This window comes from Myotis myotis, unplaced genomic scaffold (assembly GCF_014108235.1).
Source record: "Myotis myotis isolate mMyoMyo1 unplaced genomic scaffold, mMyoMyo1.p scaffold_m19_p_20, whole genome shotgun sequence".
NCBI lineage: Eukaryota > Metazoa > Chordata > Mammalia > Chiroptera > Vespertilionidae > Myotis > Myotis myotis.
The window spans coordinates 20783966-20807448 of NW_023416325.1; the positions used below are offsets into that span (position 1 = coordinate 20783966).

The window sequence follows — 23483 nt, forward strand, 5'->3', positions numbered from 1 at the left end:
TCTGTGAGTCAGGAATTTGGCTGCATGCCTGGCTCACCATCCCTCATGTGATTGTGGTCAGATGCCAACCAGGGCTGCAGTCTTACCTGAAGGCTGGACTGGGACTGGGTCCAGGTTCATGGTGGCCACTCCCGGGGCCGGTTGGTGCTAGCTGTCGGCAGGAGGCCGTGGCTCTCCTTCACCTCGGGCCTCTCCGTGCGGCCAGCCTCCCTGGAAGTGGTCAGTTCAAGAGAGTGTGGCAGAAGCTGCCTTTTTACCTAGACTTGGAAGTCACACATTGTCACTCCTACTGATTGATTGTTTTCCATCATGTATTGTAGTCATTAAAAGTGAGTCACCAGCCCATCCAGTATTCAGAGAAAGGAAATTAGGCTCCATCTTTTGATGGCAGGAGTGCCAACGAATCTGTGAGCACATTGCAAAGCCATCACACTCTAGGTTAGTCCCTAGTCCTTCAAGTCTCCACCCTCTGTTACTTCCTCAGAAAGGTCTTCCCCGATGACTCTGCACAAAACAGCAGTCACCCCCTCCCACTCCCGAGTCCCATTACTCTGATTTATTTTCTCCATAATTTATTATGCCCCAATAAGCCTTATTATTGCTCACTATGCGTTTATTACCTGCTCCCCCATCTAGAATGTAGACTCCATGATCACAGAGGACATCTGTCGTGTTAGCTGCAGCCCCGCACTTTGAGCTGGCCTGGGCACATTGCCAGCACCCGTGGCATTGGCATTCATGAGTGCAGTTAGCCTAGGCCAGGACAAGTATCAGGGAGGCATGCCTTGCTGGGGGCTGGGCAGAAATGGCAAATCTTGAGTTGTCTGAGAAGAGCCAGGACAGCATTCCACATGGACAGCCTGGCCTGGGCAAAGGCATGGAAATGGGACCCTCAGCGTAGGAGGAGGGGCGGGGAGGTGTAGGGCAAACTGAAGCTGAGCAGGACGGAGGGAGCTCTGGAAGCGTGGGGGCCGGCCGTGAGGGGGCTGGGAAGCCCTGACTAGAATGTTCATTTCTCCTGGGCTTGCAGCATCTCCCCGCTCTGCTCCTAAAGATGCACCGTAAGCAACTGACAGAGATGAATGCGTTTGCTGTCCTTCCTTCAATATTGACTGGGCTTGGCCTGCTCTCCTGGCAGCCGGAGGAGCAGGGGGCTTATCAGATGCCTTCATCCCGAGGCATAAAACCAGTCTTGATGCACTGGCTGCAGCAGTGGGGTGCACGAGGAATGCCGACGCTGCTGATCGATGCTGGCCCTGGAGTCTTCGGGCAGGGCAGGGCGCTTGCTGGCAGGGCAGGGCGAAGGGGGTGGGGAGGGCGGTGGCGGATCCACCTGTGACTCTGGACTGCTGACTCCTTCCGCTTAGGAGCCAGCAGACTTGAGTGACAGTGTCTTCAAAGACTGGGTAATTAGGCAACTTCTTTTCCCTCCCTGGGACTCAAAGAAGGAGGGGGAACTCAGGGAATTGTCCTGTGTTGTTTGGAGCTCATCTTAGAGGCAGAAGAGGGAACTTCAGGCCTTCCTCAAGTGGGTGGTCTGAGGCCTGCTACAGTCACCAGATGGGAGGTTTGGTTCCCAGGGAAGTAAAGGGAAAAGAAATAGACACTTTTTCAGTCTTCCTGTTTACTTACTTTATCTTCACCACAACTCAACAGCATATGGGCTGACATTATTTCCTATTTTATAACTTAGAAAACTGCGACTCAGGTTGAGTAGCCAGCCCTCTAGCCACTAAATGGTGAAGGTGGTATTTAAATTCAGTTATCTCTGTTCCATATACATATAAGGCAGAAAAAAATGGAATTGAAATGGCAAAGAGGAGTTGGAACTAGTGACATCATGCTTTGGCCTCAAATTATGTCATAAGGAAGGAAGTGAAATGCTGGTTTCCAGCCTCTCGCCGTGCTTTAGTCAGGATAGGGTTAGCTGTGCTGCAGAAACAAACAAACTCAGCCTCAGTGGCTTCGCCTAACTAAGGTTGGTTTCTGCCATGCAAAGTCTGAGGTGGTTAGGCATCTCTGCTCCATCAGAGTTGCTGTGACAGAGGAACACAGTAAGATCTTACTGCGTCAAACTGGAAATGACATATGTCATTCCCACTCAGAGACCATTGGTCAAAGATAACCTCATGGCCCCAGACTAACCGCAAGGGAAGCTGGGCTACGTTAGGGCATCTAGGAAGGTTTGACGAGCATCGCGAGTCTCTGTCATAGTCTTACACGTTTGCTTCCTATTTCTGTTCCTGTAGGACCGAACCCCAGAGCAGCCCCATGGTTCCAGGTCAGGATGGGCCCTCTGCAAAGCTGAGCCAGCATCTGGCCACGGAGGCCTCGGGCACCAGCTGGGAGAGAGACAAGGCCTGCCGGGAGCGCAGTCCTGCGAGGGCACGCAGGTGAGGCGCTACCCACTCCTCCAGTCCAGAGAGAACGTTCATGTCAAGGAGGCAGAAAGGAGCCTCTCTCTGGCCACTCCTCCCCTCTCGCTTTGCAAGCTCCTCTTTCCGACCCTCACCTCGGGGATCAGCAAGCCTCACGTCTGTCCAGTGGCCATGGCTTTCTTGGTTTTACCCCTTCACTTAAATCTGAGTCTAGGACAGTGGTTCCCAAACCTGGGTCCCCTGGGACTCTGGGGTTCCAGAGAGAAGTGAGAGTTATTGACTGAAACAATGAGATCTTTGTTTCACACAGCACACTTAAGGAAAGGTGTTTCCCCCCGTTAAGTGTCCCTCCCTCAAACACTTGCATTCTCTTTTCTCTCAAATCCCTGGCCACCGTTACATTGGGGAGTGTGTATATGAAACCGGACGGTTTACACGTGGCTACATTACTGCACCATTCACCCTCGTTTGCCCACTCACCACATGTCTGTCAGGCTCTTCCTCTGCGTCAGCACTCGCTGAAGGAAAGATTTGGAAGCGACCTGCCCAGTTGCCTGGCAGCCCGTCTGCTTCCGGGAGCAGGCAGTGTCCCCCGAGTTTCCTCACCTGTCAGTGTAGTTCAGTAGCTGAGTCGTCATCCCCTTGATATTTATGTTTCACCTGCTGAAGCCGACTCTCTTGCCAATATTCTAGCTACAGCTCTAGATTTCTATCCTGGCAATGCGGAGACCTTGGTGTATGTCGTAACCACCTGATCATGTTTTTCCCACTCACCAAAATGACCAGATTCTTGGAGCGGAATTCAGTATGGCAGCATTTTATGATGTTCTGGAAAGAGCTGGGCCATTTCCAAAAGCATGGCCGCAGACACAGAGTCCAGAGCCGGCGGGTTCTGTGGGAAGCCCGCAGGGCAGGAGCCCGTAAAAGGAGGCAGTAAAATCAGCCCACTCTCACCGCGTCCGCGAGCAGCCAAGCATTTAAAATGCTTGGCATGTATGTAATAAGTGAATGAATGGTCGTTGCGTTATGGCTAATAAAGACAATAATATTCTTATTAATATGTCATTTTCCCACTGTGGTCCAGCTGGGTTGGCATGTTTCAATTTCTAAATGGTTTTTCGTCCCCAACCACCTCCTTTTGCCATGGGATAGTGTTTTAAAAATATCCCTGGAGCCTGCCCCGATTATAATAGGAGATAACTCGCCTTCATTTAACTGCAGCCTGAGCATTTGAATTTAATTGAATGGGAAATAATTATTCCTGAAAAGCAGAGAGTTTTGAGGTTCTGCGAGGCCATATAAGATTTGTATCTCGTTACATTAGAGCTCGGCAAATATACCTTTAATAATCAGCTGCCACTTAACATATATGCCTTCTATTGCATTTCCAGCAGGCCCTACACAGACAAGATGTATTGGGGAGGGAAGGGGCCAGACTGCTGATTCATTATTTAAACGATTTATTTACCAAGGTGAACCATTTGCAAATTTGATAGTAAATCTATTAAGGAGCAGTTAACTGCTATAATTTTGTTTTAAATAATCAGTTGGTGTTTGGGTAACGTACAGCGTCTGTCTCATTAGGTCGGCATTAGCTCCTTATTTGAGGCACTTAGTCTGAAGTGTGACCGATCCAGCCGTGAGGCTTTAATTAGGGACCCACTCTGGGCCTTCACCCTCAAAGGAGCTGGGTCCCTCTTCCCTTAGCAACAGCCCTGAGGGGGGCTCAGGAACCCTGAGTCCTCTAACGCCAGACTCTGTGCTCCCTATAGCGCCTCCCGCAACAAAGATCGGACGCCACCACCGTCCTCCAGGGGGAAGAAGAAGAAGAAGAAGTCTGCCCGGAAGAGGAGAAGGAGGTGAGGCCTAGGGAAGGGGACAGGACAGAGCGGGGGTCAAGGGGGCTTCGGAGCCAGTCACCCCTGGGGTTGAGTTCCCCTCTCTGCCTCTTAATCAGCTGTGTGACCTTGGAGAAGCCACTTCACCTCTCTGTTTCCACTTCTGTAAAATGAGGGTAATGCCTACCTCTTGGGATTTTTGTGTGAATTAGATGAACCAAACAGATGTGGAAGGAGCTGTCAAGTGTCTGACACACAGTAAGCGACCAGTTAGTCGGAAGCATCGCCGTGACCATGAATGTTGATTTGTGTTTTGTTTTTGTTTCTTTGAGAACTGTCTCTGTGCAAGGCTGCACTAAGCTGTGTCCTCTGCACCCTCCTTTACCCGTGACCTCGATCCACCGGCAAGCACTATTGTCCCCATTTTAGAGATGAGAAAAGAAAGGCACCGAGAGGGGTGGCAAAGCCCCGGGGCATGACTCTAGGCTCCTCACTGGGCTCTGCCACACCCACGGGCAGGTTAAAGCCGAGGATCACGGGTTTTATACTTGTGCCAGCTATTGATCCTTTTGCAGCCTGTGATTTTTTCTGTGTACCATTTCCTTTAATTCTTTTGTATTTAAAAAGATTCCCAGATATTCTTCTAAGCTGCCACTCATTAGTCCCACCATGGTGGGCAGAAGCCTTAGAAGGGGGAGTTGAAAAACACACCAAACCTGGGAGGCAGTATTCGAAGAAGCCTGCAGGGGGCAGCAGAGAGGAGTGTCTGAGTGACAGGTCCAGGACACTCCTTTAGCCTCCTTCTGAGGGAGCCCAAAGGGGAATGTGGGTGAGACCCTGACTTCCAGACTTTGGGGGAGCGGTGGAATTGGGGCAAATGGCTTCTGCCTCTGCATCTTAGCGGAGGGCGTGAGAACACTTCAGAGAAGGAAAGCACAGGCGTCAGGCTTCACTAACTCTCATTCAGCACGTGCCCGGGGCTCGTGTTTGGGGCCGGCACTGACTCTCGGCCCTGCCTCCCCAGGCAGGCATGTTTGTTTGCCCTGCAAAGTGGCTTTTTGTGGGGGGTGTTTTGTTTTGGTTTGTTTTGGTTTGGTTTTGATCTTGTCTTTTTAATTGGTGGCCAACACTTAAAAGCCAGATTTCATATAAAAAGATGTGTTTCTGGTGACTTCTATTGAAAAAGGAGGGTTTTTGGCAGCCGGGCTGCATTCCCACACGGGCCCCTCGGCTGATCTCAGAAGCCGCCTTCAGCCAGGTGCTGTCTGGTTGGCCACAGTCCCCACCGCTCCCTCCTGCCTGACCCCGGCTGCTCCTCCACGGAATGTGAAACTCCGAATCTTTCCCAGCCTGGGTGCTTTGTCGGGGGAAGTCAGAGCAGTGACCTACCCAAGGTGACCTCATGAGTTGGTAGTAAGGTTGGGATTGGAACTCGGGTCACCTGAACCTCAGCCTGACGTTTCAAACAAATACCTTGGTGTGTGTGTCACGGAAAGAGCTGAGACTGGCATTGGAGCTGGAAAGGGGTCTTTTTGAAACCATCCCCGGCCTTTAAGAACCTCCCTGTGACAAGGTCTCCCCCTCCCACAGGTCCCCGTCCTATAGCCCGTCGCCTGTCAAGAAAAAGAAGAAGAAAAATTCCAAGAAGCATAAGCGATGCAGGTATTGACCTTCCTCCTCTGCGAGCAGGGGTGCTCTGGGTGGGGAGGTGGGGGGGTCAGGGACACGCGGGGGGGGGAGGGGCAGAGAGTTGGGGGCACTGAAAGGGCATTTGGGAGCATTTCACTCACATGAAATGTTTATCTAGGAATTGCTTTTGTTTTTGTATCTTGCACAACCTGAGACCCTGGTTACGAGGACCAGAGGCCCACTAAAGCCACTTGGGCCAGAGAGGACGGGGCGATAGGGAGGCAGGGGTGTCCCAGGGACAGCCAGGCCTCCATGAGGGTCTAGCACCGGGGAGCGGAGGCTGATGGAACCCAAGCAGGACAGGCGGTTCCTGCTCCGCGTGGGAGCCACGGTGGCCCTGCTGCTGTCAATCCACATCGCAGGCCCGGCCACGGGGAGACACGGGCTCTCCGTCAGATTCCCCAGGAAAGGCCTCTCGGTGGGTGACCGTGGCCCACAGGCGGAATCGTGCAACAAGCTCTGGGATTGCCCCCCTTGTGGGCAGTTAAGGGGCATCTGAACTGGACACACGTTCCAAAAGGTCCCAGTCCACACGCACCACCCTCACACCTGTGGTTAATGGGGCGGGCGGGAGAGTGGGCAGATGCTCCCTGGAGGACGCAAGGCTGTGTTTAGGGGCCAGGCCAGCATTTGTCACGGGGAGAGGAGGACACCCTGGTGCTGATGCTCCTGGACCCTTCCCTCCAAGCAGCACCACCCATGCTGGCCCAGCGCCCCCTCATCCTCAGCGTCTGCTTAATGGTGGCTGACTATTTGGAGACAGGAGCTAGGAGCAGAGGATGCATTGGGATTTTTTTGTCTCTGCTCCATTAAAAAGACTTCAAGTTTTTTTGTGTTTTTTTAAAATATATTTTATTGATTTTTTACAGAGAGGAAGGGAGAGGGATAGAAAGTTAGAAACATCGATCAGCTGCCTCCTGCACACCCCCTACTGGGGATGTGCCCGCAACCAAGGTACATGCCCTTGACCGGGTTCGAACCTGGGACCCTTCAGTCTGCAGGCCGATGCTCTATCCACTGAGCCAAACCGGTTAGGGCAGTGGTCGGCAAACTGCGGCTCGCGAGCCACATGCAGCTCTTTGACCCCTTGAGTGTGGCTCTTCCACAAAATACCAACTTCTGCTCATGGGCCACGAAGTTTCAATCACACTGTACGTGCGCGCCCGGATATGATATTTTGTGGAAGAGCCACACTCAAGGGGCCAAAGAGCTGCATGTGGCTCGCAAGCTGCAGTTTGCCAACCACTGGGTTAGGGCAAGGCTTCAAGTTTTTTAAAAATTCTACTTTGTACATCTGTGTATTGAATGCCTATCATGTGTCGTGAATGAGGATTCTGGGCCCCCAGGAACAGGACAGTCACCAAAGCCCAGCCCCTGCCCTCAAGTCGCTCACGTTTAGTTGGGGGACTGGGTAGTTACTTGTGTGCAGGTCTGGACCCGGAGCTGGTGGGGCCGGGGGCAGGAACCCAGGCAGCCCGGGGATCGGAACACACGACAAGGAAGAGAGGCCACCAGAGAGGCCCTCCAGGAATGAACAGGAGTTACTCGGTGAAAGCTGTGTGACCTGGGCAACTGAACTGACTTCTCTGAGCTTCAGCGTCCTTGTGAAATGGTGGTTAACAGGATCTCCCAGGGTTTGGGGGAGAGAGGATGGGGGTGTGTGATATGCTGAGCACAGAGCCTGGCCCACAGTGCGCCCCACATGTGGAACCTGGTTGTCCATGTGGGTGACAGTGATGAGGACGATAATGACAGTGACGCGTCCACAGCTGGGGAGAGACAGAGGAAAGCGAGGCTGGGGGTGGGGAGGGGCAGAGGACTCCCTTACATCACCCTTATCAGACGCGCCCAACCTCATCATGGGGGGCTCACTGACGATTTGGGTGAGGGCTGAGCGCTGGTAGGTTTTGACCTGGGAATTCAAACTGCAGACAGTGCCTCCCATGTGGTCTTCACACCCTTCAGAATCTAAGAGACGAGGAGGCTTCCCTAGGCGTCCCGACCCCAGTGTCACATGACCGCAAGCTCACTGATACATTCATCCAGGGAAAGACCTCAACCTCACCTCTCTTTATTCTCTTCCCTCCCTCCCTCCTCCCCTCCTCCCTCTGTGTCTTCCTTCCTCCCCCCCTTCATCCCCCCTCCCCTTCTTCCCTCCTCCCCCATCCCCTTCCTCCCTCTGTGTCTTCTTTCCTCCTCCCCTCCCCCCCTCCTCCCTCTGTGTCTTTCTTCCTCCTTCCCTTCATCCTTCCTCCCTGTGTCTTCCTTCCTCCTTTCTCTCCTTCCCTCCCTCTCTCTCTTCCTTTTCCCTTCCACCAGGTCGTTCTCCAAGAAGCGAAGGCACAGGTAAGAACCGTGTCCCCCTGGCTGCTCACTCAGCCTCTGCCTTCTTTGCCTAGAGCAGCCGTGGGCAAACTACGGCCCGTGGGCCAAAGACCGTACCCTTTTATGTAATGATGTTTACTTTGAATTTATATTAGTTCACACAAACACTCCATCCATGCTTTTGTTCCGGCCCTCCGGTCCAGTTTAAGAACCCATTGTGGCCCTCGAGTCAGAAAGTTTGCCCACCCCTGGCCTAGAGCCTCTGGGCTCAGTGTCCCCTGTGCTCTTGGGCTCACCCTCTTCCTCTTCCTGTGTCGGTTTCCTCCCAAGTAACGGCCTGGCCTGTCTCCCGGAAAGTTCCGAGTCAGCTTCCAGCTTCCATCAGGCAAGCGGGCTGCTCCCGACCCACCGGCAGGTGCCCCTGCGAGCTTCCCCCACTTGCCAGAGCCTCATCTGAGCACTGACGGAGGCCTGGGGTGAGGCATGGAGAGAAACATCAGCCCCCCACCCCCAGCCTACCCAGACCCCAGCTGAGTGACGGAGGCAACCCCACTGTACTGGAAACTGGGGGGCACCAGCACAGCTAGGGTGCTCCCCATACATGGGAGCCCACACTAAGCCCTTCCCAGGAGTGTATGTGTTTAATACCCCCGCACCCTCCTCACAGCCTGTGCGGTGCGGTCCCATGTTATAGATGAAGAAACTGAGGCTCAGACAGGCGCTGGGACAGGCATGTCCACAGACAGTCAGCCCAGGCCTCCGGCAGCGTCAGGACAGCGGCCATGGCTCCCTCAGTAACGCAGCCACATGGCGAGCGGCTGGCAGCGTGCAGAGCCCTTCCGTGCATTCAGGAAAAGTAGACGTGGTGCCGGCGTCCTCCATTCACTCGGCCCCGCAGCCTGGGCCCCGCTCACTGTCACAGCCGAGGGAGGGTCTCTGAGAGACGGGCCACTTGCCGATGTCACACAGCACCTGCCGTGGGCCCGGAACTTGAACTTGGGTCTTTCAGGGAGGCCCTGCCCCCCCACACCCCCCAACTGAGTCTCAAGCATGAAGACAGATCCGCGGCCCACGGCGAGGTCCGATGTCAGTGCAGAGCTAGCCCTCCCGTCCCAGGGCCTGGCCAGTCATGCTTCTTATTGATGCTTGAAACCCGTCGGCCTTGAAGGCCAAATTGCACTCACCCTCCGGGGCCTCGAGTGATCGTTGCCCATTCTGTCCATAGCCCAAGCCTCTGACTTAGAAAAATAAGACACTAAAACCCAAATGCTTGAAGGTTCATGGGCAGAGCATTCCAGCATCTGCCAAGCTCGCTGAGGCTTCAGTGTCTCCTCGAACATTCGTTCTCCTCTCTCCGATACAGATGGCACGGCGGCCAAGAGCGTGGGCTCCGGGGGCCCCGGTGCGGCCACGTCCCCGCTCACCTGTGTGATGGTGGCTCCTCTGAGGCTCAGTGTCCACATCTGTAAAATGGGTCCTTAGTCAACTTGTCCCTCTACCCATAGGTGCGGGGAGGGTAAAATGAGATTATTGACAAAGAGTATTTAGCAGAATGTCCACTCTGTACTAAAGCCTCCAACAACGGCAGTAATATCGTTACTTTTATTAGCATTAAGCTGCCAAAGCCGGCCCGCACCTCCCTCCTGTGAGTCTGCGTCCACTGCTTGGGTCTGGGAGACATGGTGCCGGCCAGACAGCCTGGCTCTCCGGGGCCCCAGTGTGTGACGCACTTTACCTACTGTTTATGTTTACCTTTACCTGGGATTGTGTGTCTTTCAATTAACTGCCCATTCATTTCTCCTTTAGCTCCTCCAGCCCAAAGAGCAAGAGAAGGGAAGAGAAGAGGCACAAAAAGCAGTGAGTGGAGATCTCCGGGAAGGGCCTCCCAGCCTGGGGAGCTGCCCAATGACCGGGAACAGGGAGGGGACAGGAGAGGGTGAGGGCCGGGAGGGGGAGGACAGGACTGAGTGTGCCCTCGCTCTGTGGGCTTGGGAGTGCGTAAGCGCACACAGTGGTCTGTATGGTCGGTGTGCGTGTGCAGGCAAGTGAAGGGTGTGCACCCATGTGCCCAGCACACCCCTTGTGTGTGAACTCGGCGCTCCTGTGCCTGTATTCTGTATTTATGTGTAACTAGTGCGTACATGTGTAGTGCACACATGGTTTGTAAATGTCTATAGGTTTTCCCATCATGCAAACATTTGTGTGAACTGTGTGTATAAATGTACACAATATGGGTACATCGTGTGTGTGGTATGTATTTGTGTTCATACGAATGCAATACGTGTGCCTGTGCTTATGTGAGCATGACTGTGTGCACAAAGGTGCGCTTTCTGCCATTGTATGTGAATTGTACACACTGAGCGTGCACTGCTCATATCTGTGTGCATTATGCACTCGGGGGAGGATCTTTACCTGTGCACACGTGTGCTCTGTGTGCACGAGGGGTAAGGGGACATGATCACATGCATGCACATGCATGAGGTGCACATGAGTCTGAGCCCTGGCTGCTGGAGCTCGGGGCACAGAGGTATCAGTGAGCCCTTGCCCGTCTTGGGACCCCAGCGGGTTCACGGTTTGTAGCTGGTGTAGAAATTCAAATCAGCCGGCGCTTCCTGCCGAGGTCACTTCCCAGCCAAATTAAAAGCGCATTTGGTTACAACCCACCTACTCCATCCCCTGCAAATGTTAGTGCGTGTGTTTTCCAGCCAACAAATATTTTATCTCCTGCCAAGAGGCTTCTAAAGCGAGGATCAAAGGCAGTGGGATGAAAGGCAGGGCACAGAGGGGGCGCGCTCAGCTTTGCAGCTCCAAAGGTCACTTCACTCAAGGTTAGTGCAAAGGAGGGCATTTCAGCCACCACCCCGGGGCCCGGAGAAAGCTCCAGAAGGAAGCAGCAGCGCTTCAAGTCAGCTCAGGGGGCTTCCTGGTCACCAGGCTTGTGTGAGTCAAGAGGCAGCTATTGGTCATGGGCATGGCGTGTGCTTTCATGCCAAGTACAGACAGCGTGGTTCTCTGCGCCCTCGGCCCCACTTGCTCAGTGGGCTACAGTGCAGATGCCCAGAGCCAGGGGCCAAGCCCAGACCCTAGGGTGGGGCGGGATCCTCGCTGAGGCCAGGCCTGCCCACCTCCGGCAGCAATGGCTGCCCTCCCAGTGCCCAGAGCTGAATGAGTCCCAGAAACCACTAGAGCAGCGGTTCTCAACCTGTGGGTCGCGACCACTTTGGGGGGGGGTCAAACGACCCTTTCAGAGGGGTCGCCTAAGACCATAGGAAAACACATATATAATTATACATTGTTTTTGTGATTAATCACTATGCTTTAATTATGTTCAATTTGTAACAATGTAATTGGGGGTCACCACAACATGAGGAACTGTATTAAAGGGTCGTGGCATTGGGAAGGTTGAGAACCACTGCACTAGAGGATGGTCACTCCTGCCAAGTCCCCTATCCGGGCTGCTTTTACACCAGTGGCCCTGGGGTGATCAGCCCTTTACTCACCCCCTTAGTGAGGCCTGGCATGGCGGCCCTGCGCTGGGCCCAGGACAGAGGGCAGCCAGCTCTCTTCTGGCCTCAGGAAACGCACGGTGCAGCGGGCACAGGAGGCAGGCAGGGACAGGTCGCAGCACAACAGTGGCAGGAGGAAGTCTAGGGAGCTGTGGGAGCCCTGTTGCAGGAAAGAGGGCATGGCAGTGAGGGGGGCGTCCTACAGGAGGGGGGTGTCAGGGTTGGGGGTGAGGATGCAGGTGGAACTATTCTCAGTTGCGGTTAGGCAAGTGCGTACACTCTCTGTGCCTTGGTTTCCTCATCTGTGAAATGAGAATAATAGGGAAGCTACTACATAGGTTGTTGTGAGGAACAGTTGAGTCCATTTAAGGAAAATGCCTAGAGCACAGTGCTGGCCTGCAGTGTGTATGAGTGCGGGTTGCCTGCCTCCTTATCACTGTCACCAGGACGTCAGGACCTCGGAAAGGTGTGAGCCTGAACACGAGCATTTCGGAGCTGCTCAAGCCCGCCAGGCCGGGTGCTATCACGCAAGGAAGCTGCAGAGCTAGATGGGTGACTCCTGGAGGTGCTTGGGGTTCAAGGTCAGAGTTTGGAATGACGCGAGGGCAGTGGCCTGGTTATCACAGTACAAGATCCCTGAGTTCTTGGTGGAGATCATCACGCTCCCTCCCCATAGTCCTCTCTAACTCCATGTCTTCCTGGCTCCGCCCAAACCATCCACACCCTCAGTGGCCACCGCTGTTTCCGAGTCCTTGTTATCATTGAAAAGGAGCTGAAGTCGCCGTCAAGGTACCGACTTTAGTGACAGTGGCCGTGACGACGGTGCTTTTTGGCATCAGTGATGTGACTCATCCTGAAAGTAGGCTTTTGACTTCCTGGAAATATTCTAGACTCCATTTCCAGGCCTGAGGTTACACGCTGGCAGCCCAGAGGCCTCATTTACTCTGCAGGTGTGTTTGTTTGCCCCAAACAGTGTCATTTTTAAAAATGAGCCCCCATTTAAAATAGGAATCTACACTAATAAAAGATAAACATGCAAATTGACCATACCTTCACTATGCCTTAAGCCACACCCACCAGTCAATCAGAGCGACTATATGCAAATTAACGCAACCAAGATGGCGGCCGGCAGCCACAGAGCTGGAGCGAGCAGGAGGCTTGGTTGCTCCAGTGGTGGAGAAAGCCAAGCTTCCCACCTGCCGTGGCTGGCTCTGAGCTCCACTCAAAGAAACAAAGTTTCAATTATTGAAGGTAAATAAACCCCAGATACCTGCTTTCAGCCGGCCATGGCCACAGAGCTGGAGCGAGCAGGAAGCTTCCCTCCCGCCTGCCCTGGCCAGCTCTGAGCTCCTCTCAAGGCTACAAAGTTTCAATTATAGAAGGTAAATAAATCCCAGAATAAAAAAAAAAATAAAAAAAGGAGAGGCTGGGAGCTTCCATCGCCGGGGGTCGTGGCCAGCCTGAAATGGCCCTCAGCCCCTCACCCAGACTGGCCAGGCACCCCAGTAGACCCCCCCACCCTAAAGGGGGTGTGGCCAGCCTGAAAACAGCTATCAGCCCCTCACCCAGGCTGGCCAAACCTCCATGGGGTGAGGGTCCCCACTGGGGGGGGGGGAGGGCTTGACCAGCCTGCAAACAGCCATCAGCCCCTCATCCAGGCTGGCCAGGCACCCCAGTGGGGACCCCCACCCTGAAGGAGGTGTGACCAGCTGCAAACAGCCATCAGCCCCTCACCCAGGTTGGCCAGGCACCCCAGCAGGACCCCCACCCTGATCCGGGACACCCCTCAGGGCAAACCAGCCGGCCCCCACCCATACACCAGGCCTCTATCCTATATAATAAGAGGGTAATATGCAAACTGACCCTAACAGCAGAAAGACTGGGAATGACTGATCACTATGACACTCACTGACCACCAGGGGGCAGATGCTCAATGCAGGAGCTGCCCCCTGGTGGTCAGTGCGCTCCCACAGGGGGAGCTCTGCTCAGCCACAAGCCAGGCTGATGGCTGCCAGCACAGAGGTGGTGGTGGGAGCCTCTCCCGCCTCCTCAGCAGCGCTAAGGATGTCTGACTTCAGCTTAGGCCTGCTCCCTGCTGGCAAGTGGACATCCCCTGCAGGCTGCCGGGCTGCCAGAGGGATGTCTGACTGCCAGCTTAAGCCCAATCCCCCAGGGAGCGGGCCTAAGCCAGCAGGTGGACATCCTCCGAGGTGTCCCAGACTACAAGAGGGCATAGGCCGGGCTGAGGGACACCCCTCCCCCAAGTGCACAAATTTTTGTGCACCGTGCCTCTAGTCCTTTACATAAACAAAAATCTATGGTTCTATATTCGCTTGAGAAATTAACAGACCCAGCACCACGCCATTATTGTGGGCAAAGGCTCCTCCTGCAGCCCAGACCCTAGGCTGACACCGTGGTGCCTGCCTGGTGCCTGGGGCTGCTGATGCGACTCCAGCCTTAGGTGAGGGAGAGGGAACAGGTGGGGCCACTCCTGTCCAGGGTGTGGTTGGCAGCCTGCTTCCTGCAGGAGAGGCTGGGTCTGCAGGCGGCTCCTCCAGAGCCCCCTTCCTGCTCACTTGTGTCCAGTAGGGCTGGTTAGAGACCCCAGGTGCCCCGTGGGGAGCAAGGGTGATGGGGTGAGGTGGAGGGAGATGCTTAACTTTGGCAGGGACACTGGCAGAGGACAAGGTTTGTCACATGAGTCCGATCAGACTGCATCACAGTCTGATCAGAAGGTCAATCATTCAATCTCAATCTCTCTCTCTCTCTCTCTCTCTCTCTCTCTCTCTCTCTCTCTCTTTCTTCCCCCCTCCTCCCAAAATAACCTCAAGATCGCGAAGCCGGCCCCGAAAGTCTCACCGCCACCGCCACCACCACAGGCTCTCGCGATCCCAGAGCTCGGAGTCCCGGTCCTCCAGCTGCGAGAGCAGGTAGCCCCTCGCCCCAAAGGGCTCCTCACCCGGCCGCTGCCCAGAGCCGTTTCTGTTACATCAGCTTTGCCTCCCATGCCACTGTCCCAGCAGAGGGATGCCCCCTCCCCACTCCCCTCCCCCAGCACTGTCATCACTTCCCTGGAGAGTCGCTGCCTGCACTCCAGGGACCACCATCACCACTAACCAACACACATGCCTCCTTGGTACCTGTGACCACACGGGGAGCGCAGGCTCTCCCACTCTCAGCTACAGGGGCCCCTCCACCACCTTAGGCAATAGGTGCTTGGTGATCCCCATTGTAGAGATGAGGACACTGAGGCTCAGAGAGGTTAGGAACTTGCTCTTCACTTAGTGACTGAGTGACAGACGAGGATTGAACTGGGGCGTCTGGCTCTGGACTTTGCGCTCCCGCTAAGGGTTGCTCTAAGCATAGAGATGTTAAGCAACCTATGAAAGGTCACACAGCACAAAGTGCCTAATTCTGAGGCCCTTCCTGTGCTGACACGCTGCTGCCCAGCCTGAGGAGAATAGAAGAAGGAGTGGCTTTGTGGATGCCAGTGATTGAAACTGCTGACGTGCAGCGGGAACACCAAGGACACCTTAGCACCAGGCCAGCTTCTGGTTGCCGGCAGCCGCTTTATTTTTTCTTAAATGCTTCTCTCACGTGGCTATGTGTTCATGTCACCAGGGAGGTCTTTAAATCTCACTGTCCTGGTCCCGCTGCATCCCAGTCCGCTCAGAAGCTCTGGAGCAAGGAGGAGGGGAAATGCCTCTCCAAGCCCACGGGGCCTGGCACTGAGCTACCCTTTCACGTGCCTTTTCTTTCTCAATCATCCCAAGGAGGCCGCGGGCTAGCCCAGGCCTTCTTCACTTTGGCTGCCCTTTGCCATCACCTTGGAAGTTTTTTAAAATACCAGTGCCCGGATCCCACCCTGCATACGGTGAGATTCAGTTCGGATGAGGGCGGGGGCGAGGAGGGAGAATTTTCTGTTTCCCTGGGCAAGTGAGTGAGGTGCCAAGCATGAGGAGCCTATACGAGAGCCCTTTCTGAGAGTCAGGGGTGCCCCTGGTTGGCACGGCGGGCAGGGCAGCCAGACCTCGGCCCGACAGGCTTGCAGGAGGCAGCTTTGTCACTTCTGTCAGCTACATTTTCCCCAAGCGTTTTGGGTGACAGTCAGTAAGATGCCTGTTTCACAGATGGCGAAGTCACATACACAAAGACACACAGAAATCTGCGATTTGTTAAATGAACAAGTGAGGCAATGAGAGAATGAATGAATGGGCAGGTGGCTGGGTGGGTGGATGTTTGGATGGATGCGCGTGGAGTTTATACAAACACACACTCTAGTCCTCAGATCCTATGGGACCCTCAGCGTCCTCTCTGCCTAGCTCCCCTTGGACAGACCCTCAGGTCTATCTCCCTGACCCCAGGCACCGCGGCCGGTCCCCCGAGGAAGGGCGGAAGTCTCGCCACAGGCACTCCCGCCGCTGCTCCAAGACCCTCGGCAAGGCCAGCCCCCAGGCCCGGTCCAGCCACCCACCTAGCCAGCCCCTCCAGATGCTCAGCCTCCTGTCGGCCAGGGGTGTAGTAAGTATTCTGCACGGCTCCTCGGCCAGTCTTGGCCATGACACCTGGGGGTGGGGGGGTGGGGGGGACAAGTTGAGGGCAGTGTATATCACACGTTAATTCAGTTCCGGGCAGCTGTCCCCCTGGTTTCAGACCTCGTTGTAGATCAACCCAATGCTCATTCGCCAGCCTTTGGCAGCACTCGGCTTGGGGATTGGGGCTGGGCTGGGTGGTTAGGCAAACGGAAATCCTAGGGGGTGCTGAAACATACATAGTGACCGTCTCCAGAGTGACATCTCCGGGAACGCATGTGTGAGGCACTGGGGGAGGAAGGGACAGGGGGCCTTAGAGGGACCAGGCGCACCCCAGCTGATCAATGAAGTCCACGTCTCTGACGCAGCCAGACCCTGGCGTTGACTGCCACCGGGACATGGCTTCACGGTGTGAACACAACCCTGCCTGCATGGCCCTGCATCCTCTCGTGGTCTGCAGAGGTCTCGGGGGAGGGGGGGGGGCATAGCTGCTCTCCCTAGTCCCTTCCACAGTTGGGACCAAAAAAAAAGGTAGAACGGCTCCGAGAGGTTGAGGTCTGGGTACAGACCACAGAGCAGAGCAAGTGGTCTCGGGCCACACGCCCTCGTCCGACTGTGACTCCAGGCGGCCGACCCACGAAGCCCCTGGGCAAGGGGGTGGAGATGAGGTGGACACGGGTCCCAGCGTTGCCACTTCCTGGCTGTGCCACTTTGGGAAGGTCAGTTAGCCTCATTGAAACTCAGTTTTCTCATCGGTAAACACGTTTCCAGAGGGGCGGTTGTGGATATACAAAACGTAAAGTATATGACGGCCTGTTGTATACACTAAGGACAGACAGACCCCGAGGGAGTCTGCAGGTGCGACTGCAGGTAGGAGGGACCCCTCTGTCTGGCCTCGAGCAAATGGGTGATTTCAGGTTGCCTCTCCCTTAGAAAGGATGCAGAGGAAGACAGGGAAAGAGGTGCTTGCCGGGAGGTCAGGGAAGAGAAGGTGATGACAAGCCTCGTTGGGTCTGACTGACACACTGGTTGGCTCCGTCGTGCATTCTAGACCCTCCATTACCAGCCAAGGTGCCCTGAACCACCGAGGTTCAACCTGCCCCATTCCCCCCCTTGCTGGAACCGCCACGCCTCCCAGCCTCCCCGAGGCGTGCCTGTGTGCTGGGTGCCGGCACCTGCATCCTGCCCTCCCCGAGTGCCTCTGAGGCCCCTGTGTGCAGAGGTTTGGAGTCCGGTTCCAGGCTTGGCTCGGCAATTCCTTTTATCCCTCCCAGGCTCAGCTTCCTCACCTGCAAAATGAGGAGATGGTCTCCCGGGGGAATTGGTGCAAACGTGGAGATAAGTTTAAAATCCAAGCAGTAAGAATGCTTCTGAGTCAGTGAAGCCACCCAGTCTCCCTGGCCATGGATTTGTGGCAACCCATTCGGTGGCCCCCAGGACCCTCATGAAAAAGTGTCCCTGGGAGCAGCTGGCTGTGTGTCGTCACTGCCTGGGACGGGTTCCTGACAGCGCAGGTCTGTCAGGAAGTCAGGGGAAGGTGGTCCTCCCACAGCCGCTGTGCGACAAGATCGCTGTCGGCTCTTGAAGCCGTGATGTCCCCATGGGCCCAGCCTTCTCAGAAGAGCTGCAAGCTCGTCTGTGGGTAGAAGGCAGGGACCATGAGAGCTCGCCCGACAACTCCCCGATTCCAGGAAGAGAAAGAGCCGCACAGAAGGCCAGTGGCCCCACGCGCCATGGCAAGTGGGAGCTGTTGACGCATGCGGTCACGATCATGTGGTCCACGGCTGGCTCCACGCTGGGCATTCTTACTGAAGCCTTTGGAGCCACAGTTTCCTCATCTGTTAAAAAATAAAGACAGTTGTTAGAACAAAAGCAAAGCAACACAGTGAACCTCTGCTCCCGGTGCGTGGCACAGGGCAGACCCAGCCGTGTTAGCGGGTGTCATGACAACAGCGTCCTGGTGCCGGCTCTGCCCCTCCCACTGGGCACCTTCAGCAGGTCCCATGAACTCGCTGTGCCTCTATTTCCTCTAAATCTGCAAACTCAGATACTAACGTGACCTCCCTCCTCACAGGCCCGTGTGAGGGTTCAGTGAGTCCGTGCAAGTAAACATCTTAGGCTGCAGCAGGCAATGCACATGCTGTTCTGGTCGATGCTAATGATGTAGCAGGGGAAGCAGGAGTGGTAGCAGCCATGGTGGTGATAGTGACACAGGGCAGTGTGGTTCTGGCCGACTAGACAGCGGACGAGGGGGGACTTAGAGCCAGGCCCTGCTCCCACTGCCTTCAGTTTCCTTCCGTCCTGGAGGGCGGCTGCAGCCCATATGTCTGGGCCCACCCACTTGTGGTTGCCTGACTTGTGGGCCCCCCAGTTCTGGCCCTGAGTGCCCTTCAGGCCAGACCCTCTCTCCTCTTCTGCAAAGGCAGAGATGAGACAAGGTGCCAGGTGGGACCAGAGGTTTTCCAAGTCCTGGCCCCACATTTTTCCTGAGCTCCCTGTTAAAGAGAACAGCACGCCACTGTCATTGATCACCCGTTCAGTCATCCGTTCCCATCGACCAGTTACCCACTGAGCATCTATGAAGGGTCAGTCTGACCTTGTCTGGGGATCCCATGGGTGAGGAGCAGTCTGGCCTTCGTGGGCGGCGGCAGGCGGGTAGGCACTGTAGGACAATCCACAGCAGTGAGTGCAGGGATGCTGGGGCGGCTCGAAGGCGAGCGGCTGGCACAGGACTCGGGGGTTATTTAGGGCAGAGAAGGCTAACTAACTGGGAAGCCAAAGGTGAGTGGGAGTGAGCCGAAGGAAGCAGGAAGTGAAGGCTGGAGTCGGGGATGGAGACAGAATTCCAGGACAGGAGGAGGGGGTCTCCTGTACCACCGTTCCTGCCCCATTCCATTGCAGGCATTTCATATGCACGGGTCTTTGAAAAATCAAGGGTGGTGTATCACATCAAGGGTCATATTTGCATATATGAATATGCAAATCCGGGGTCCTGTCTCATTGCAATCCTACTTCGGGAGCTAAAGATAACCTGAAGCCCTCTTGCTGGGCCTGCGCTCAAATCCAAATGGAGGCTCCCAAGGAAACAATTTAGGGACCCTTCACAGCCTCCCTCATGCTCCTGATCTCCACTCGACCATCTCGTCCAGGCCTTAGAGAGATAGAGACATGAGTAGAATCCTCCCCTTGAACTCCAGAGCTCACAGGCTAGTCGTCAACAGAATGCTGCGACACAGTGAGATAAGTGTTGCAATTAGGGCGAGACCGAGTCGGTGAGCACCTCCTCGATTGTTAAAATATTCAAATATTTGCACACCAGTTGCTAAATAGACCCTGTCATCACTATCTCCACCCCCCACTGCCACCCGCCCTCTCCCCCACCCCCACTCAACAAAGCCATCTCCTTTCTCCTCTGGTGCTTTCTGGACCCCTTACAGTCCAGCAACAAAAAGTTATACTGGACAGCCCTTCAGTACCAAGGCCAGCGACCTTTGGAAGGCGTATCCACACCCAACCAATTATCATTGAATATTTTTAACATCACCTCTAAGGGTGATGGAAGCAGATACAATGGATAGTAGGACCACAGAAGAAGGACCAGACAGTATTGTCTTGGTGTCTGAGAGGGCTTTGTAAATAAAGGGACATTTGAGCTGGGCTTTGAAGGATGAGTAGGAGTTCACCAAATTGAGATGGATGATGACAGAGGGAGGGGGATGCTATGTGCCAGGCCCTGTCACATATTTTATACAGTTTTTCCACCACTTGATCCACAAAATAGTTTTTTTGAGGTAGATACAATTATTATCACTATTTTTCAGATGGAAAAACTGAGGCTCAGAGAGGTGAAATGACTTGGGCAGGTAGCCCAATTGGGAGGAAGGGGAGCTGGTATGAATCATGGCTTGTGCCGTAGGAGCTTACTCTGAGAGCCAGAGCACGGAATGAATGGCAGGTTGATGGCTCCAAGGTTTGGCGACACCCTGTTTACAAAATAGGAAGCATATCGCCATGTAACTGGGAGGGAGTCTGGACGGGGCTGATCGAGACGGAAGCTGGACCCAGGAGCAGGGCAGGCTCTGTTTCTCCTCCTCCCGAATCTAGCTGGGGCTAACGGTCGCCACAAACTCGTTGCCAATAAAAATCTGCACAGATGCCACAACAAAAAACAAGAAGGAAAAAAAAGCAAAATTTGGGGTCCATAAAAGAGGGTCTCATGACATTTGTCTACAAGAAGAGGCAATGGAGGGCAGTGATGAAGACTTAGAGGCAGATCTGGACACTCAAAAGGTCTTGACCTTATCTCCCTGTGAGACCCTGGTAACAGCATTAACTAATGCTTCCTGAGCACCTACTGTGCGCCAGGTGCTAGGCTGAATTCTGTGCATGTGCCATCTGATTTATTTCTCCTAGTAGCCCTTCGAGGGCTTCCACTGATACCCCCTTTCACAACGAGGAAACTATAGCCTAGAAAAACCTAGGAAGAGGCAACTTCTCAATGGAGAAGCTAAGATTCTCACCCAAAACGCCCACCTCAGAGACCGTGTGTGTAGCTGCCCAGCCTCCCTCCTGTAATTTCACTTCGTTAGGCCTCTGTGTCCTTGTCTGTACCTTGGGCTGATCGGGCAGTCGTGCAGATGGACTGAGATAGACTCTTCATTCATTTGAAGACATGCACAAAGCACCTACTGTGTGCCAGACACTGGTGAGCAGGCAAGGCTCCTGCCTCCTGCAGCTGCAGTTCTGTATGGAAACAGCCCAGCGCTTGGGTGACACCCTCAGTGCAGTGTCGCTTGGGCTATTGTTTGTTGTCAGAGTGGCTTCATTAGACTTGCTCCAAATAGACCCAGATGTGATGTTTTTGGAGTATCTCTCACTTTGCAAGGTTTGATCACAGCCAAGCTCCCTGGTGACTTGCAGAACAACCCTCGGAGAAGGGTGGGATGGCATTCTGCTTCCTATTTTGTAAACAGGGAAACTGAGGCCACGGGGCAGCACGTGGGGGGCCCTGGCCTTCGGAGCCCTGGCCCAGGCTCCTGCAGATTCTACAAAAGCCCCCGGGCTCTCCCTGGACAGGAAGGCTCCCTGCCCAGCGCATTCCCTGCGGTTTAGAAGAGAGGGACCAGCATGCAGAAGGGCAGCCTGAGGCTTGAGGGGTTGTGAGACCCGTGGGTTGTGTGTGTTTTTAGTGGAAAGTGGCATGATTTTCTATCATGAAAGTGACATCTCCCACCAGAAAAGGTCAGCCGGGCATGGCCTCAGGAGAAAGGATGCGCCTTTAAATGAATGCAGCTCCTTCCACTGCACGGGGTCCTCTCGGTTGTTGGGGCTGGTGAAAACCCATCAACTGGACCCGTGCTGAGAGCGCTGAGAACCGGGGGGCTGGGGCCAGCAAGTGGGCCTTCAGAGCAATTAGAAGCTGGAGCCGCCCGTACTCATCTGGAGGGAAAGACAGGAGGAGGCCAGGCCACTCCCTGGGTCCAAGGTCAAATGCAGTGCATAGCCCCGCAATGGCTCCAGTCCCCCGGCCTCTGTCACCTCCCCTCAGTCCCCAGCAGGTCTCCCTCTCCTTCTCCAGCCCCTGCTCCCCTCCAATGAACTCCCAACAGGTCAATGAATCCATTCTTTTCCTGTTTTCCTAATTAGTTTGCAAAGGAAGATGAACAACAGCAAGCAAAATAAACTGAATGTCTGTGCAACAAAAGGATTTTTTAAAAAGAAACAACCAGCCCCTCTAGCTAAAAGCTCTGCCAGCAGCTCTCGGTTCACTTGAGAGTTTCCAGCCCCCGTTTGCAGGGAAGGGAAAGAAATTTATAGCCGTCTCTCTCCACGGGGCCCTTCGGAGCTCGGCAAATGGACTTGTTCAGCTTAATTGGAATTCTCTTCCTGATTGTATTTTTGTAACCTATTAGACTATGCTGCCTCTTGATCTCAGAATTCGGCTGAAATTAAATTTTAAAGTGTAAGTGAGAGGTTGTCTTTTTCCCCCGTTCTTGATTAAATAATGATTTGAGACAAAAACAATAAATAACAGTGCCGGCTTCCCTGGAGGCTGAGCGAGACTCCCAGTGAAACGCCGCAGCCAGAGTTCGTGGTGAGGGGACTTAATTACTTATTAGAAAAACTCAAGTGTTAAACGCCAAGGGTGTTAGGAAAGGAGATGAGGCAGGCTGGTGAGCGCGGGGGAGGACGGGGGCTTCAGCCCGAGGAGCTGCAGGAGGAGAGGGGCTGCTTGCTTGCTCCCCATGGCCAGGAGCTTGTCCCTTATCAAATCTGAGGTCGGCAGTCCTTCCCATCAATAAGGCTTATGCTCTGGCCTCCTAGTTCCTTTCATTGACAAAGCCCGGGAGGGGGGAAAGGTCGAGATGGGGGAGCGGGAGCGATCCACTATAGCTCTGGAAGGCGAGACGGACCGCACAGCACACAGGTGTCCCTGTTGCTTTAAGAGTGAGGGGGCAACTGCCGGGGTCCAACCCCAGCAGGTCCAGGGGTCCCCAAAGGTGTGGACAGAGTTGGCGAAGAAGGAATGACACAGAGGCAGCGTTCAGTTGATCAGCAGCCTAGCCAGGATCTCTAGCCGAGTTCTGGTCAGGATCTCCAGCGAAGTTCTGGTCAGGATCTCCAGCGAAGTTCTGGTCAGGATCTCCAGCGAAGTTCTGGTTAGGATCTCCAGCCAGGTTCTGTGTCCATGTTCTCTTGCTAGGTTCTCCAGCCAGGTTTTCCAGGTTCTCCATCCAGGTTCTGTAGCCATGTTCCCTCGCTAGGTTCTCCAGCCAGGTTCTGTCCAGGTTCTCCAGCCAGGTTCAGTCACCAGATTCTAGTCAGGTTCTCTTTCCATGTTCTATCCAGGTTCTGTAGCCAGGTTCTGTCTCTAGGTTCTTCAGCCAGGTTCTCTCGCTAGGTTCTGTCTCCAGGTTCTGTGGCCAGTTTCTGTCCAGGATCTTTTGCCATGTTCTCTCACTAGGTTCTGTCTCTAGGTTCTGTCTCCAGTTTCTGTCCAGAATCTTTTGCCATGTTCTCTCCAGCGAAGTTCTTCTGTCTCTAGGTTCTGTGTAGGTTCTGTGTCTAGGTTCTGTTTGTAGGTTCTGTGTAGGTTCTGTATCTAGGTTCTGTTCCTGTTGTCTTGTTACATCTGTATTTATACCAGTTGATTCCAATCCTATCAATCTCTATTCCAAAGGTTAGGGCGTTTCTTATCTCCATTCCAGGGAGTAA

General features: G+C 54.3%; 1 protein-coding gene across 1 annotated transcript in view; it reads left to right on the forward strand.

Annotated features, from left to right (window-relative positions):
* The window catches only part of SRRM4 (serine/arginine repetitive matrix 4), a 120029-nt gene that overhangs the window by 81421 nt on the left and 15125 nt on the right, over positions 1–23483 (forward strand). The window contains exons 2-8 of the mRNA XM_036354022.1: positions 2250–2393; positions 4151–4237; positions 5807–5878; positions 8225–8251; positions 10037–10087; positions 14568–14666; positions 16101–16257. Coding sequence (XP_036209915.1) covers positions 2250–2393; positions 4151–4237; positions 5807–5878; positions 8225–8251; positions 10037–10087; positions 14568–14666; positions 16101–16257 — 637 coding nt within the window. The remainder of the gene's footprint in view (positions 1–2249; positions 2394–4150; positions 4238–5806; positions 5879–8224; positions 8252–10036; positions 10088–14567; positions 14667–16100; positions 16258–23483) is intronic.